Source organism: Berghia stephanieae, chromosome 5, assembly GCF_034508935.2.
Source record: "Berghia stephanieae isolate SIO BIC M18660-M18661 chromosome 5, UCSD_Bste_1.3, whole genome shotgun sequence".
Taxonomy (NCBI): Eukaryota; Metazoa; Mollusca; class Gastropoda; order Nudibranchia; family Aeolidiidae; genus Berghia; species Berghia stephanieae.
In genome coordinates this window covers 61,331,970-61,349,063 of record NC_088364.1, presented here as the reverse complement: position 1 = coordinate 61,349,063, position 17,094 = coordinate 61,331,970, and the positions used below count along the sequence as shown (strand labels likewise).

The 17,094-nt window shown below is 33.8% G+C and overlaps 2 protein-coding genes across 4 annotated transcripts in view; one reads left to right on the top strand and one right to left on the bottom strand.

The window, feature by feature from the left end:
• The window catches only part of LOC144973361 (DNA repair and recombination protein RAD54B-like), a 28,725-nt gene extending 17,846 nt beyond the window's left edge, over positions 1-10,879 (bottom strand). Inside the window, exons 1-11 of one of the 2 annotated variants that reach the window (XM_078915698.1) lie at positions 10,063-10,879; positions 9,725-9,836; positions 8,389-8,599; positions 6,928-6,982; positions 6,294-6,381; positions 5,770-5,878; positions 4,077-4,135; positions 3,359-3,451; positions 2,462-2,616; positions 1,677-1,724; positions 533-614 (exon numbers count right to left, since the gene is read on the bottom strand). In XM_078915698.1, the coding sequence (XP_078771824.1) occupies positions 533-614; positions 1,677-1,724; positions 2,462-2,616; positions 3,359-3,451; positions 4,077-4,135; positions 5,770-5,878; positions 6,294-6,381; positions 6,928-6,982; positions 8,389-8,599; positions 9,725-9,836; positions 10,063-10,457 (1,407 nt within the window). In that variant the 5' untranslated portion in view covers positions 10,458-10,879. The remainder of the gene's footprint in view (positions 1-532; positions 615-1,676; positions 1,725-2,461; positions 2,617-3,358; positions 3,452-4,076; positions 4,136-5,769; positions 5,879-6,293; positions 6,382-6,927; positions 6,983-8,388; positions 8,600-9,724; positions 9,837-10,062) is intronic. The other variant, XM_078915697.1, reaches the window with a different exon arrangement.
• A 1,988-nt stretch (positions 10,880-12,867) lies between these two features.
• The window catches only part of LOC144973360 (uncharacterized), a 40,007-nt gene continuing 35,780 nt past the window's right edge, over positions 12,868-17,094 (top strand). For both annotated transcript variants that reach the window (XM_078915691.1, XM_078915696.1), the window contains exon 1: positions 12,868-13,397. The gene's annotated coding sequence lies outside the window, so the exon portion shown is untranslated. The remainder of the gene's footprint in view (positions 13,398-17,094) is intronic.

Sequence of the window (17,094 nt, the reverse complement as noted above, 5' to 3'; positions counted from 1 at the left end):
TACCTTTCTTTGGTCTCAAGGTTCTTTGTCTAGCCGGACATTCTGTCGCCTCATTACTCACTACCCTTTCATGAGTGGGGTGGTCCTGCCACAGGCACGTAACACCAATCCCTTTTCATAACCTTGACCCGCCCCTCCTCTCTGACACACACACAGACACACATCTATACATTCTTACAATCCATGCTTAGTTGATAGTATATAACACTATGTACATTAGAGCATCATTTTCCCACTCAACCGTGGCAATGTCCCTTTCCACTCTTACTTTCACTGATCGGTTTCACAACAGGGTGAAGTCAAAATTGTTTTTGATTTTTTTTTAGAACCCCCATGCCCAATATTGATTGAGCAGCTGGTTCTATTAGAATTGTTGGAAAGTACTTTACAATAGACCAGCGTCCTGTCCATAGGATAGCAAGTAATTGCAATTGTCTGTTTAATTCCGGCTCCATGGGCCTTATGGCTCTAAAGGACTTTTTTCATTTTCTTATAAACCACTATTGTAATTCTATAATTTCTATATCGTTACCGTTACTAGGCTTCCTGGGGTGACTATCAAGACTTTCTTTGCTACAGGCTTTCCTCCGTATGGACCTTGCTTTAACACTGTCCTGGGACCAAAAGAATAAAATGAATGGAGAATATTTCATAAGGTCTTCATCAATTGACTAAAAAAGGTTGATGGGAATTTAATTCATATTGGAAAGTCCTACAAGATCTGAAAAAGTCTGTATGAAACAGTGTCAGACAGAGCAAGAACGTTTGTTTTGTTTTTAAGGGTTTTACGGCGCTTGCAACACATTTAGGTTATATCAGCGCCAGTAAAAAGGAGGAAAATGGGATAGTAAAAAGTTCTAGAATTACAATTAAAGCACCCAAGAAAAAGTAAGACAAAGGGGAACTGAGAACAAATAGGGATCAGATGTAGATTCCAAGAGCATACCACCAATGTACTTAGTTTGAAATCACCTACAAGTCTCATCCAGACACAAGCACAAAATCCAGCAAAGAGGAACACACTCAAATGCTTACATTATGCATTCAAAATAAAAATAATAATACATAACAGAGAGATGATTTACAAGGAAAAAAATATCATCTCCCAAAACAATAACTATGCATTTGACTGTTTCCCTCCCAGCTAGGATTCCGGCCAGTGCCGGGACAAAACCAAGTAATCTCATTCTGAGACAAAGACAGAAAGCATGTTGGAAAACAGATATAAGGGGATAGAAGATACAGTATGTACCTCCCTGCCCGCTATGGGAGGTCAGGATCCCCACCCAGAAAGCAAGAATGAAAAGTACAAGAAGAAAAAAAAAAAAACATCCCAAAAAATCAGTCTTCCTCGACTGGGGATCGAACCTCAGATCTCCTGATTACCACTGAGACATGATACCAATATACCACAGGGGTTACCAGATAGTTGGGTCCATTTTAATGCCTATATTCTTCACAAGGTCTGAGGTTCGATCCCCAGTCAAAGAACACTGATTTTTTGGGATGGTATTTTTTTTCTTGTATTTTTCTCTCTTGCTTTGTCTGGCACTATTTCATACACACATTTTCAGAAGTTTATCTTACACCAGTGGCTGCTCCTTCATTTCTAAATTTAATAAAGTCCTGCAATGAAGCAGCAAAACAATCATATTGTGTAAATTCTTTCAACTTACCATATGAGAGAAATGCATTGAAGAGTCTTGCCAAGACCCATATCATCCCTATGGAACGAGATAGAATATAACATAAATGCAAGCGAAAATAAAACAACATTGGTGAGGATATGGAAAAATATTCTAAACATGAACAAAATAAACTTCTTCAATCAATCAAATAAATAACAATGTGAAATTGAATGTAAACTTCAATTTAATATACGAAAACAGATAAAAAGGACGTTTCGAAATATATAACGGCTACAGCCACTAATGATTATACTAATACTTACATCCCTTATATTTTGTATCTATTTCTAATTCCATTGTATTTATTTTCATACAATAGTCTACACGTTATTATATTTCACTTTCTATACTGCATTACACAGTTCCTCACCGCCTCCCCTCTTTTGACTTAATTAATTGCGCACCTTTTATAAATATCTATTGTTCTATCTTAATTTGTGCTTCCTTACCAAGGAGCATAGATACCATTTCCTGCCTATCAACATTTTAATTTATAAATCTTAACAATGTCACTACCACAATATCTCATTCGTCTGTAGTGTTTCATTCATCCTGTTTTATTGATAAAGGGGAGACCTGAAACATCTATTTTATCTGTTTTCGTATATCAAATTGAAGCTTACATTCAATTTCACATTGTGTTTAAATGCTTTTATGGCATTTTAGGGAAGAAGAAAAAAAGAGACAAAAAGAATAAATCGAAATGTTAGGCAATGCATGCTCAAGGATTTGATAAATAGCAAACAGAACAGGTGAGATAAGACAAGACTCACGCAAGAATAGCCCCTTGGCCTTCAAAGTCCCTCATTCCCATAATACACTCGTATAGGAAGACAATGCCATGACGTTGGTGATCCCGTAGAAAATGTGACAGATATGGATCCACAACGACATCGGAGATGGGCAGACCGCTTTTGTTGTGACGCCACTGGATTCATGAGATAACATCCAAAAAGAAAATAAATAAATTTTAGTAAAAGAAAAAAAAAAGTCATAAGACTCTCAGATTAAGTTACAACATGTCTGAGCTTTCAGTTATAGCAAAATATCAACTAAATGTGCTAAAAGTGGTTTGCAAGGAATCTCAAGCCATCAACACAACTGAATATAATAGACAAGGCATGAAGCCTGAAATGTGGTATAATAATCACAATTCAACAAAGACAATAATGTATAGCCAGGTACTCACTTTACACCGGAGTACAGTCTTCCAAGGACTCGATAACTTTGCACAGCACCATCCACAGCAGGGTTTGAACTTGAGGCCTGCAGTATCATACCACAAGACCATAAAGAGGAGAATAGTCCAATAAAATGAATTAACAGATACTCTTGCTCCTATTGGGTTTCCCGTCTGCTCAGTTGGTAAAGAACTTGCTTCAAACACAAATGGACCAAGAACAATCGCATGTATAGTCGAGATTAATTTGACCATCCTGTCCACCCAGCAGTGATTGGGTAGCTGGGTCAATTAGATCTGGCAGAAAGTTCTTTGCCAATTGCTATTGCCCGTTTCACACTATACAAAGTGGAGTAAACTCCTAATTGTTCTGAAGGACTACTTACTCCTAATTCTATATACTACAAAGACAGACGATGTCTTAACAAAGGGTCAATGAAACTTAACTGAAAAAAAAAAATGCAAATTCAAAACTAAAATCGTAATGTACCTGATGATCAGCACCAGGTCGAGGCATGACAAGAGCATTTGGAGCAGTTGGGTCATATCGTACTCCAGAGTTAGTTTCGGGTGTAGGTATAACCTGTAACGAAAATCAAAACAAAATTTTTCTAACCCAAATATTGTTTAAAAGAAAAAGATTAATGGCCTGATATGATACAAACCAATGAAAGTTTTTAGATTAAGCACTGAAAAATTCTTAACCAAAGAAGAAAAAATTGATAAAAATATCCATAATTGTTTTGTTTTATCTGAAGGTCTGAGGTTCGATCCCCAGTCAAGGAAAACTGATTTTTGGCATGCTTTTTATTTTCTTGTATTTTTCTTTCTTGCTATGTTTGGCACTGTTTCATACACATTTTTTCAGATCTTTAAAGACTAAATTATAATAATAATAATAATTGAGCTTTTATATAGCGCAATATCCACTAAATGTGCTCAAAGCGCTTTACAAGAGGTCCCTGGCCAACAGCAACAGTAAACATTTAGGACGGGACATGACGCCTATTAGACGATGTTACCATCTTTTTCGGACAGAGACAACGTTGTAAACGACCAGAGTACAGTGAGAGAATGTGAGTAAAGAGTCTTTTCCAAAGAACTCAACTATGCGCCGAGCAAGGCTCGAACCCAGGACCTTCCAATCCGAAAGCGAATGTCATACCACAAGACCACATATCCGCTAATAACTAAATTGAAACGTTTACCTGAGAAGGCAGTAAGCCCTTGCCGTGTTTGACAGGATTGACAAATGGTTTGAAAGAACCTGGGGATAATAATGTGGAATTGAACAGAATACAGTAAATGTCTTTATATTAATAATGAATTAGATTTATATATTGTACGGTATGCATTTTTCCGAATTTTTATTTGCTGTTCTACAGCTCTTTATATCAAAACCCAGACCTGCCTTGTATTATGAAAAATTAGTAGAACTACGAAATTTTGGCTCCATTTCAGAACGCCATGAACATTTTAAAGTCATTAAAACTTATTGAAAATGAAAGTTGATGCAAGACTACATAATTTTAGTGATTTTGAATTATTTTTTCATCCCTGTGACGGTAAATTGTTGAATTTGAAAATTATAAATATCAAGCACAATATTCATCTCCCAAAAATTTATGAATTTTTAGATTTTACAAGTTGGCAGGTGTATCAAAACCTCAGAGGGCTTTGTAGACCTATACTGCCGTTGTAATTTAAAATGCAGTATCTGGAATGTTAAACAAATAGCACACACTGTGTTCTGTAAAAAAAAACAACCCAGCAGCATACAAGTCATCGAAACCAACACTGGTTGAACATGGTTGAGTCCTTGGAAAAGGCTCTTTACCCACACTCTCACTGTACTCAGGTGTAAAATGAGTACCTGGCCATTAACAGAGTTGTCTATGTCGGAAAAAAAATTGTAATATAGCCTAACAGGCATCATGTTTCATTCTACATGCTACGTGTTATTGTTAGCCAGGGACCCCATGTAAAGCGCTTTGAGCACGTTTAGTGGATATTGCGCTATATTAAAGCTCAATTTTAAAATTTTATTTTTAAAAGCTCAATAAAAATGCCAAAAACCTCGTTATAGCACCATCTGCCAACCCAATGCCAAAAACGCTTTATATGAAAAATACTTATCATACCGCCAATGCTACTCAATAAAATGTCTTCCAAATTTTTTATCACAATGGAAAAATAATAAATCTGTGAGATACTTTCCATTTTGATGTTTTTTTGTTTGGTTAAATAGCTGTTTAGACCTAGTTATTAAAAGTATGATTTCTAATTAGAGTCCTGACAGTGATTCCAAATACTGGTTGAGTCCTATACAACATTGACCAAATTCATTATACTGCCATACTCGCTACACCACCAATTGTGTCTTGGTCCCAAACGTGGCGGTATAACGAGGTTTCACTGTATATAAAAATAAAGAAAAAATAAAACATACAAATAGTAAAAATTACTAAAACAAGCACGACTTTATCTATTATTCTTTGTTGATTAGGTTTAAAAAAACAACATTTCATTAACATACAACAAATATATCATTAAAAATAAGACGATCTGTGACAGCTTTGTTCTTTGAAATTGGCTCTGATCTTATGCTAATATAATAATAATAATAATAATAATAACAATAACAATAACAATAACAATAATAATAATAATAATAATAATAATAATAATAATAATAATAATAATAATAATAAAAAAAAAATTTAAAAAAAATTGAGCATTTATATAGCGCAATATCCACTTAACGTGCTCAATGCGCTTTACAATAATAATAATAATAATAATAATATGTCCTTTAACATTACACATAAAAAATCAATGCCAATAAATATAGAGACAGGATCTAAGAGATAATATATATATATATATATTTTTTAATCACACCTGTTTTTGACGAATTCAGTTTTGATTCTGACGTCGATTCTGAACAAGACCCAGCAGCAGCAAAACATTTTCCAGACCTGAAGTGCTCTTCTTTTAACAGAGACATCACCTAATCAAAATCAAGGCGAGTCACATTGAATAAGACAATGAGACTGTTTTCATTAAAAACATATGGTGATCATACAGAATTCCGTACACGCAGGGAATAAAATAATTCACAAAACTCACTCATATCCTTTACTTTCTTGTTTATCAAACCATCAACACGAATCGAATGGTTGCAAAAAATTCACTTTTATCTACAGAAAAAATAAGCGGTCAAATAAAATTGAAAGAACGAAAATAATAAATTCATAAATTACATAATCTAAAACTAAAAGAATAATGATAATAATAATAAAACTAATAATAATAATAATAATAATAATAATAATAATAATAATAATTTAAAAGTTGGTTTTCAATAGCTATGACAAATTTTATCACTATGGATTGCCATATATAAAATTGATAATATTGTTCACCTGGATTTCTTTTCCTCCAACAATGAGAGTTTCATCCTCAGCAAGGGTTTCTAGTTGAGCAATTTTGTATCCTGACCCCTTCCCGATGCTGATAGTATGAAAAAAAATTAAACAAATTTTTTTTTAAAACAACAAACTTACAATAATGAGTATTCGAGATCAAGAATAAAAGCAGGGATAATTCAAATCCAACAATTGTATCTATCTATCACAAGATGAGAAAAGCCACACTCAAAGTTGTAAATTTTAGAGTGAAGTCATGACAAAACCACTCACTAAATCGTTTTCAAAATAGAAAATTCAATGTTTTGAGTCATTCTAATGTCCCTTTAAATACATTAAGTTATATAAAGCCTTTAACTACCATAACATCTTCTTGCTTTCATTCAAATATCATGTCGAATTCATCATTCACTCTTTCGATAAACGGAAACATGAAAAGTTCAAATCAATTGCCTTCCATAATTGAAACTTAAAAAGATTTATTTATTTTTATTTTTTTGAGTTTGTATAAGGAACAATTGCTTATGAAGTCAAAGAAGATGTTATATAAAATAGAGTTCTAACACCGTATATTATATGTTTTTTTTTTTTGTCAGATGGTTAATTCCTAAAAATCTGAATTTTTACATACACTTTGCCCTCCATGTCATACAGAGTAGTTGATCTTCCTTTTGTTGACAGCACAGCTTGGGGAATAAAACGAAAATATGATGAGAATATTGTCAACAACACATGGAACATCTTGGATTTAATATTAACTTCTAGAGGTAACATGTTCTTTCTCCCTGGAGGATTGTTCTTGTTTGCTGGGTATAAGCATACACAGAGTTTATTGAAAGCAGAGAAATAAAACATCAATTTTTGGGAATTGTGAATGATTAGATTAACTCACTCAATCCTAGAGATTTTTGCTGCTTTTCAGAATTAGAAAAAATGTATTAAAGATGAGCATGTGCAAAAATAGTTTTATTCAACTATCATTAACACACAAAAACTAAAATCATTAGCTTTGATACTAAGCCTATAATTTGTCTAAGAAAAATGTAATAAATAGGCATGGGGTAAAAGTAACCTGAGTAAACTACGGATATAGTCGGTGTTAGGGTTGAGTGAGTTAATATTTTTCTTGTTAGACACAGATTACTGGTCAGTTCTCCAGAGATCTCAGACTCAGGCATGAACGAGTACCTTGTTCTAGACGGATTTGTAAGAGTGTTAGTACAAAAAGGATGCCTTACAGGCGACTTGCACTGTGTGAAGTGAGAAAGTGGCCCATGTGCCTTGCTGAGGGAATAACTGAAACAATGTAAAGTGCATTGAGCATGATAAATCCATGGAAATGCGCTATATAAGTGTTCATACATTATTCATTGATTAAAATTATATTTGATTTGTTTTGTTTTGTTTTTTTCTGATTTAACAAAACAAATATGAGGATGGTTAGTCTGTCATCTAATCACTTTATACAATAATAATAATTATTATAATAATAATAATAATAATAATAATAATAATAATAATAATAATAATAATAATAATAATAATAATAATAATAATAATAATAATAGTTTTTGTTGAGTGCTCTACCAGATCACAAGGAAGTGCTCAGTACACTTTACAGGAACATTAACACAATAATTCGGAAAAGAACAAAGTCTTAATTAAGATGCTTCTAAAACATTTCTTCCAATGAACAGTGCCATAATTCTTTTGGTAGTTTGTTCCAGAGCATTGACATGTTTCTAATTTTTTTAAATGTTTAAATTGAGCTTTTATACAACGCTATATCCACTAAACATGCTCTTAGTGCTTTACAAGGGATTCCTAGCTAACATCAACGCTTAACATGTAAGACGAGACATGACATCTGTTAGGAGATGATACATTTTTTTTTTCAGACAGAAACAACCCTGTTTACAACCAGGTACTGATTTTACACTTGAGTACGGTGAGAAAATGTGAGTAAAGGGCTTTTACCAAGGACTTAACTATGCACCACCAGGGACTCGAACCCAGGACCTTCTGGGTGAGTGTCATACCACTAGACCACATAGTTGCACAAAATAAAAGTAAAAGAGCATCCTCAACATACCATCTCCTTCCCATTTCTTGTGCTTTTTCTTAGACAACTTGCACCAGACCACATTGAAGTAACGCATGACTGGTTCCTCAGAGACATTCTTTTTGGGAATATCTTGTAGGGAGTCAGCAGTGCCACAGGGGTCTGTAGCCAATGGCAGTCTCTCGCTGTTGTATTCCAGCTCTTCCAAAGGTTTTCTGTTGTCCTGACTCTCATCATCAAACTGCAGAAAAAAAAAAATGTAATAGAATGCATGCTTGAGATGGAGTCTTTCAAAAGATTTGAAATCAACGTGAACCAAAACGAATTCCCAGTTCTTTGGACAATAAAGTGCTATTATTATCATTATTATTATTGTTCTTATTATTATTATTATTACTATTATTATTATTATTGTTATTATTATTATCATTATCACTATTATTGTTATTATTATTATTATTATTATTATTATTATTATTATTATTATTATTATTATGATTATCATTATTATTATTATTATTATTATTATTATTATTATCATTATTATTATCATCATCATCTAATCGGGAACCCCCCCCCCCCCCCATACACACATAAACAAAAAAAATAATTACAAAAAATATAAAGAACTCTTAAAAATTGACTCTCAATTTTTAAATACTGATGGGAGACTAAAGAGGTGCATATAATATGAAGAAATTGTTTCTAAATGCTCTATGGTATATCCGGAAATAATGTATCTTTTTAACACAAACCTCACTCAACCCCCCCCCCCCCTCCTCCTCCCTCTCCTTCCCCCACCCCAATCCCAATGGAGTAACACCTTTTTTCAAACTTGAGGGTTGGAATTAAGGTTCAATTACCGTAAAGCAAACCTGCCAACTTATAATTACAATTCTAAAAATTTGTAGTTTTTTCAAAGTGGAAACATACGTTTTTTATACAGATTTATAAATAACAAATTTGTCCATGCAAAATATTGAAATTTGCTACAAACAGGTTTTGATTGATGCTATAATAATAGCACCAAAATGATAATTTCAACATTTTCTATTGAAATAAAGATGCTAATGTTGCCCTGCAGTTAGAGCAAGAATTGGTGCTATGAATTGTTTCTGATAGTTGACAGGTCAGCATTATGTTAAGAGTCTTGTAAATTACTTTGCAATAAAGAACCATTATTCTTGCAACATGAGGTCCCGATAGCTCAGTTGGTAGAGCACTCACTGAGATTGATCCTGGGTGCAGTCAAGCTTTTTTATGAATGATATTAATGATGATGAATAGGATTCAACCCGAGAACTTAAGATGAGAAGCTGATATACATTTCTTTCTCTACAATGTATTTTCCAGAAATAAAACTCACAACGTCATGGATGTTGTTACTTCCATGCAAATCTTCAGGCAAGGGGATTGCAGTTTTAGTTTTAGTCTCAGTTAGAGAAAGAACAGCAGACAAATCTCTCCTTGGTGGATTTCTGGAAGTAAATAAAGGAATTATCTGAAGATCAGATTTATTAGTGAGGATTCATGGGTTAAAAAAATTTGGCTAGAAAACTCTTCCCTCAAATATCAAATCTGTAACTGTAAAAATGACTCTCATCTTGTCAAAAGCTGTCACCGTCGCCGTCAGTCAAACTATGGACTTTAAGTAAGGAAGCCTAGCTTAAACTTGAATGTGAATGAAGTCGGAACCATAGTTACCTGTTCGTATTTGATAACTCTTTAACTTGAGCATGGGATTGATACGAAAAGTTGGGGCTGGGTATCTTTAAATTTACACTTTCATTTCCGTTTCCATTCTGTTGAATTCGAGGGTGAAATAAATGCTGTTTGTTATCCAAACAACGAGAGGATTTTCCTTTGCTGTCTCTGTCATCCGATTTAATTACATTATTAAAGAGTATATTTTTGTTGACGGGTTGATGGACACAAGAAATGCTGTTTCGGTTATGGTTATCATCAATAGCAGACGACACTCCTTGCCCGGCTGATGACCCCCCTAAACTGGAATCTTTTCGAAAGGCTGGAGCTGGTGCTGTAAACTTCATCCGTTTAAACCCTGAACTTGCTTGGCTTGGTGCAGCAGATCGACGCATTTTGATTAATTGGTAGCAGCTATCTATTTCTCTAGAACAATTAATTTATTTATTATTTTTCTTCCATGTTCATTTTGTTTACATTCACAGGTGCCGCCATTATCCATTTTCTTGCATCACATCATAAAAGAGTTCTTATTTTCTGGTTACTGGTTAACTAAAGTTTCGCTTTATAATTTTAAACATTAAAAAATATTTTTTACTGTAAGCATAGAATTAAACGAATTGGGTAAATTCCTTGACTGTAAGCTAAATCTTTTTTTTTTTTTTTTAAATATACGAAACTGTTTAATTTTTTTCTTGATAAGCACTGTGTGTTTTGGAATTCCCAACAATTTCCAGATAATGCGTAAATGCGTACATACTGACGTATCCGTGAACTTGTTTAGGTGCTTGTGTCACAAGTCACAAGTTTGCTACGTAAACCCCCCCCCCACACACACACACACATTTGTAACCATTGAAGGCCGAGGTGCAAGGCGAACGCAATTACGGGCTTGATTTGACATTATAGTAATTTATTAGAGCGTATTTCCATTACAAAAATGAGACCATAACAATTAGGGTTTTCAGACCCGCGAATAAGTAGATAAAGGAGATGCTTGCAAAATTTAAAGATCAATGATACACAAAATAATATTTTTCTTGTTCTGTTTCGTTCTGTTTCGTTTTTATTTTTTTTTTAAATTTCTTTGTTGTTTTTTTTTCTTCTGTGTTTTAAAAAGATAATTTCTTTTCTTTATTTATTTATTTAATTTTTCTTTTCTTTTCTTTTTTATTTCTTAAATGTTTCTTCTTTTTTAAAATAGCTAATAACGACCTGTCCATATTGGCAATTATACATCCATCTATTTATCTATCTATCTATTTATCTATCTATCTATCTATCTATCTATCTATCTATCTATCTATCTATCTATCTATCTATCCATCTCATTTCATCTCGAGACGAGACAACGATATGAGTCATATTCAATCTTTCTTGAGCACATCTTGAAAGTCCCGACAATTTCCAATTTACGCACCAGTGTTTGTTTACATAATTTGTCACAAGTGTGAGACAAGTGTGTCGATATTTTTAGAACGCACTTTATGCCAATTTTTCACATCTCCTTGACGGGATGCTGTTGTTTAACCCTTTATGGTCGGGACTGAATTGCAGTCAAAGTTTAGCACATCTCATCACTTAGATCATACCTAACATCCATGTGTAATAATTCAAAATGATACTAGGCTGCTAGAAGCTGTGAACTGTAAAAAGTAATAAACAAAAATGAAAATAACAGCTAGCTGAAAAGAGAGAGAGAGAAAGAGAGAGAGAGAGAGAGAGAGAGAGAGAGAGAGAGAGAGAGAGAGAACAAAATACCAAACACGGATCATTTCGGGAAGAAGGGTTTTGATCCCGAAACATTCTGTATTTGGCATTTTGTTATTTTTTAAAAGTTATGATATTCATGTTTGTTTATTGATATGTAATAATTACACGAATGTTTTCATCACGAGGGCAACACAAGATGCGACTTAATAATAGTAATAGCAATTAATTCTGCCAGAATAGAGTTTTAAAAAAACAAGCCAAAAAAAAAAAACAAAAAAACAAAAAAAAAACAAAATAAAAACAAACAAACAAACAAACAAAAACCCCAAAGTCGTGAGCTTTTGTGTAGGGCAATATCCACTAAAGGTGCGCATCGTTAAGTTATAGCCTGATACTGAAATCCAAAAGGACTGGCAGTTTGACGTCATTATTTTGGTTTTTTTTTTGAGCTCATGGAAACAAGTCATTTTATTGGTTGAACTATTGAATACAACGATTTGTTTTCTTTTGTGGCAAAAGACTGGCATTTTCACGTCATTTTTTGGTCAGTATCAGGCCATAACTTTACGAAGGCCACGAATAGACACTTAGATAACCACGCCTCTCGGATAGTCGTCATAATGTAAACAATGGTAATGATTGCTTAATTGGCAATAATTTGCATTGGTTTGAGACAGAGTCTACTTATAGTACCTCTAAAGATGTCACTGGTTGGAGATTATTTCCATTACAACATTGAGACAATACAACGACCATAGTTACTATAATTACGTCATGGCTATGACACTCATCATATTTTGCATTTGTTTGAGAGTATTTAACAACATTTAGACCACAAAACGACCATAGTTACTATAGTTACGTAATGGCTATGGCACTCATCGTATAATCTCATAATAATAATAATAACAATAATAATAATAATAATAATAATAATAATAATAATAATAATAATAATAATAATAATAATAATAATAATAATAATAATAATAATAATAATAATAATAACAACAATACTAATAATAATAATAATAATAATAATAAAAAGAAGAAGAAGAAGAAGAAGAAGAAGAAGAAGAAGAAGAAGAAGAAGAAGAAGAAGAAGAAGAAGAAGAAGAAGTAGGAGCTTCAATTCAATTTACGAAGACAAATGATGTGGAAGTTTCGGGTTTTCCCTTTGCAAACAAACCACAATGAATAAAACTGTAAAACGAATTAATAAGAGATGAGAGAGGATGATCATTGTTTTTATTTATTCATCCCACTCAGCTCTTATTCGTCTTTATTGTTTCATTTATCTTGTCTTGTTGACAAAGGGGAAACCCGAAATCTTTTTTTTTTTTTAGTTATTATTTCTTATTATCACCCAGAAATAAACTTATTCTATAAATTAAGGAAAATTTATCTTTAAAAAAAAATCCACATCCTTTATTGTTAAAAAAGCGCGTCTATTTTAAATACTTCCTAGAAAAGTCAGATACCCAGTAAGCCGGAGACATTAAATAGGACTGTGCCCGTCCAGGGAAGTAAAATAAGTAGGTGCTACACAGTGCGGTCCGAACGTAAATAAATACAGTGCTCCATTTGACTTCCCTATTCACACGGCTTTTTAGTTCGCACCGGTAAGTCGAGATTTTCACAAGTAGTAGTAGTAGTAGCTTCGCTTATTTATTCAATACTAGGTATGTTTTGTACAATTTATTCTTTTAAATAGATGAACGAAATCCTTGCATACTTTACGTTATGCACGGAGTAGATGTGATTATAAGATGGGGATGCGTTTCGCATCGATCTGTGTCTTTGGATGTAAACTGATGTAAACTAATTGGATGTGTCTTCGTCTCCTGTTCGTGTATAATTAGTGTGTCATAGACGCTATACATTTCTGTAATTCACTCACAACAAACACATCAAACATACCAGCAAACAGAACTATGTGTAACCTATAGCGTTTATATTACTATTCAAACATTTATTTAGTGAGAACTGATTTTTTAAAAATTGAGCTTTTATATAGCGCAATATCCACTTAACGTGCTCAAAGCGCTTTACAAGGGGTCCCTGGTCAACAGCAACATTTAACATGTAGCACGAGACATGACGCCTGTTAGGCGATATTACAGTTTTTCGGACAAAGACAACGCTGTTAACGGCCAGGTACTCATTTAACACCTGAGTACGGTGAGAGAATGTGAGTAAAGAGTCTTTTCCAAGGACTCAACTATGCGTCGAGCGAGGCTCGAACCCAGGACCTTCCGATCCGAAAGCGAGTGTCATACCACTAGACCACATAGCCGCACATTATCCAGAGGTGTTTTAAAAACGATAACAAAGAAACTCCGTGTGTTGTTTCACTCTGTTGGAAGGAAACTGAAAGAACTTTTAATTCCGAGATAAAAACGTCCCCGTTCGATTCCTATAGATAGAATGCGCTTGGCCAAGGAGTTCACAACATTGCCATCCGGAAGTATAACGGACCAACACACACATTCTGTGTAACCATGAACTTTTATAGTCTGGTTAATACAGTTTAGTGAGAACAACTCACAAACGCGGATGGCAAAAACAATAACAAAGGCCTGAGTGACGTCATCTTCGAACTATCTTTACGGTTTCGGCAACTAAAACGAAATGAGTTGCACTCACTTTGTTATGAATAACAATGTGAAGTTGAATGGAAGCTTCAATTTAATATACGAAAGCAGATAAAATGGATGTTACGGGTTTCCCTTTATCAACAAAACAGGATAAATAAAACACTACAGACGAATGATATACATAAATACTACTAGGTATGTTTTGTATAATTTATTCTTTTAAATAAATGTCTGAAATCCTCGCATACTTTACGTTATGCACTGAGTAGTTGTGACTATTAGAGGCGGATGCGTTTCATTATCTCATTCGTCTGTAGTGTTTCATTCATCCTGTTTTGTTGACAAAGGGTAAACCCGAAACGTCCATTTTATTTGTTTTCGTATATTAAATTGAAGCTTACATTCAATTTCACATTGTTATTTATTTCTTCGAGCTTCGAGCAGCAACATTTACGTCACTTTGTTATGATAAAACAAGAGACCGACTGAGAGGAAAAGCCACATGTAGGGCAAGACGGACTGGAGTGGAAATCGAATGCACTCAGTTTACAGTCATAGACGTAAATAGCATTTTTAAAAAGGCTTGATGGCTTTTAATATAGAAGAAATGTCTTGACGTCACACCTTCTACTTTTCAGGTTCCTAAATCATTGGAAGTGTATATGTTGCCTGTCCTTCGGAGGACGAATAATGAATAGATTTCATATTGAATCATAAGGTGGCATAACTATGTGTTTTTTAAGTTAAAGGCTGTATAGGCGGATTCTAAGAATTACAGGACATAAAAGAGCGAGGATGGATGATCTTTATTGACGACTAGCATATATTTAGACTAGAAAATAAGACGCCATCATTGAAATCAGAAGATCATTTACACAAAGTATGTATTCGGTCCTCCGGAAGAGTAGTTTTACACTTTCAATGAAATATGAACCAGTTTTTTGACATCCCACTTTTCTTTCCTATCGTAAGAGTGTATGCATGAAATACTAAAATATAATCAACGCATGCGCAAAATCCGCCACGCTTAGGTGGCAGTCCTTGTGTGTTTACGTCCTTATCATCATTAATATTTTGTCACCAATCAAGGGAGTGAATTAGGCAGCACACGTATTCATTCACTTCTATGCACAAGTTTTGCCTAAGTCCGATAAGTAAACTGGTAGTGGTAGTGAAAGGGAATATTAATATAACCACCAAACCTTGTCCCTTGGCCTGATTCGGACAGTCCGAATGTTGTCATTCATCAGTAAACAATGGCAGTGACTGTTGAACTTACCCGAGTTAAACATGCGTTACTTTTGATTGTATGCTTTTTGTGTAAAATACTCACAAGTTCTACTCGTCTTATCAATCGTACTAACCCACAAACTATGTGAAATTCAAATTTTTATCGTCTAATTATGAAAACATCTATTGAGAAATAATCACTCAACTGACGGTCTGAAATACAAAGACAAAGAGCGAAGCAGCCTCAATTTCATACTATATTCACTCTATTGTTTGTAAACAACACACCCAAATGGGTGATAGTTCTCCATAAAATAAATCAAGATACATTTAATGCTACGCATAGTTTTGTATGTTGGTATGTTTCTTCTTGCCGTCAAATGTGAGTATTTTACCTAAGCGCATAGCATTAATAAGAGATGTACCTTTTAAAACAGGAAAAAAGTTTTTACTCTCTCTCTCTCTCTCTCTCTCTCTCTCTCTCTCTCTCTCTCTCTCTCTCTCTCTCTCTCTCTCACACACATAAATATATATATATATATATATATACATATATATATATATATATATATATATGTGTGTGTGTGTGTGTGTGTGTGTGTGTGTGTGTGTATATACCAGGCATAAACTTGCAATAAAATGATATGTTGCTATTGACCCAAAAGCACATCAAATTATCAAATATCTTATGTCCTTATTTCTGACTACTGGTGTAGGACCGCTGGAGTTACCCTACTGACACAAATTTAAATAATCTAATTTTCGAACGTTGGCCACAGCATACAGTGCTATTAATAGATGGTGCGCAAATCTGTTGGCTCCCCATGCCCTTACAGAGAGAACGTCAACATAGCATTTTGCGCATGCGTCTCTCTTATTAACTGAGGAAATATATCGTTTGGTTAATGAGATATCACTATATTGAGAAATCACTTTTCAAGATGTTATTATATAGCTACATTCTTTTATATAATAAAAAATATAACCAATAAACTTATTTTGATGAAAAGCTTTCAGTGACGTGTTGCAAAGAATGAACAGTAATAAGGAACGCACCCAAGATTAAGATTACCCGCCATGAAATCACTGACTTCACGGTTCGGTAACTCAGACAAAAAGATGACTGAGAAACGATTTTACTGGTGCATGACTGAGAACTTTTCATCAAAGTAAGTTCATTGGTTATATTTTTATTTTATAAAAGTATGTATTAAATAACAGTTTAAAAGTTATTTCTCAAATATAATTAGTGATATCTCATTAACAAAACGATATATTTCCTCAGTTGATAAGAGAGACGCATGCGCAATGCTATGTTGACGTTCTCTCTGTAAGGGCATGTGTGAGTTCCAATATTATCATCTATTATAAATGATAAGGGTTCCAGGCAAGCTTTTTTTTTTTCTTTTTCTTGATACTGAGATGGCAAAGTTGTCACCTGTCCAACATGTAGCCTTCCCATTGTGGGAACGAGCCCGAAAACGCAGAGCAT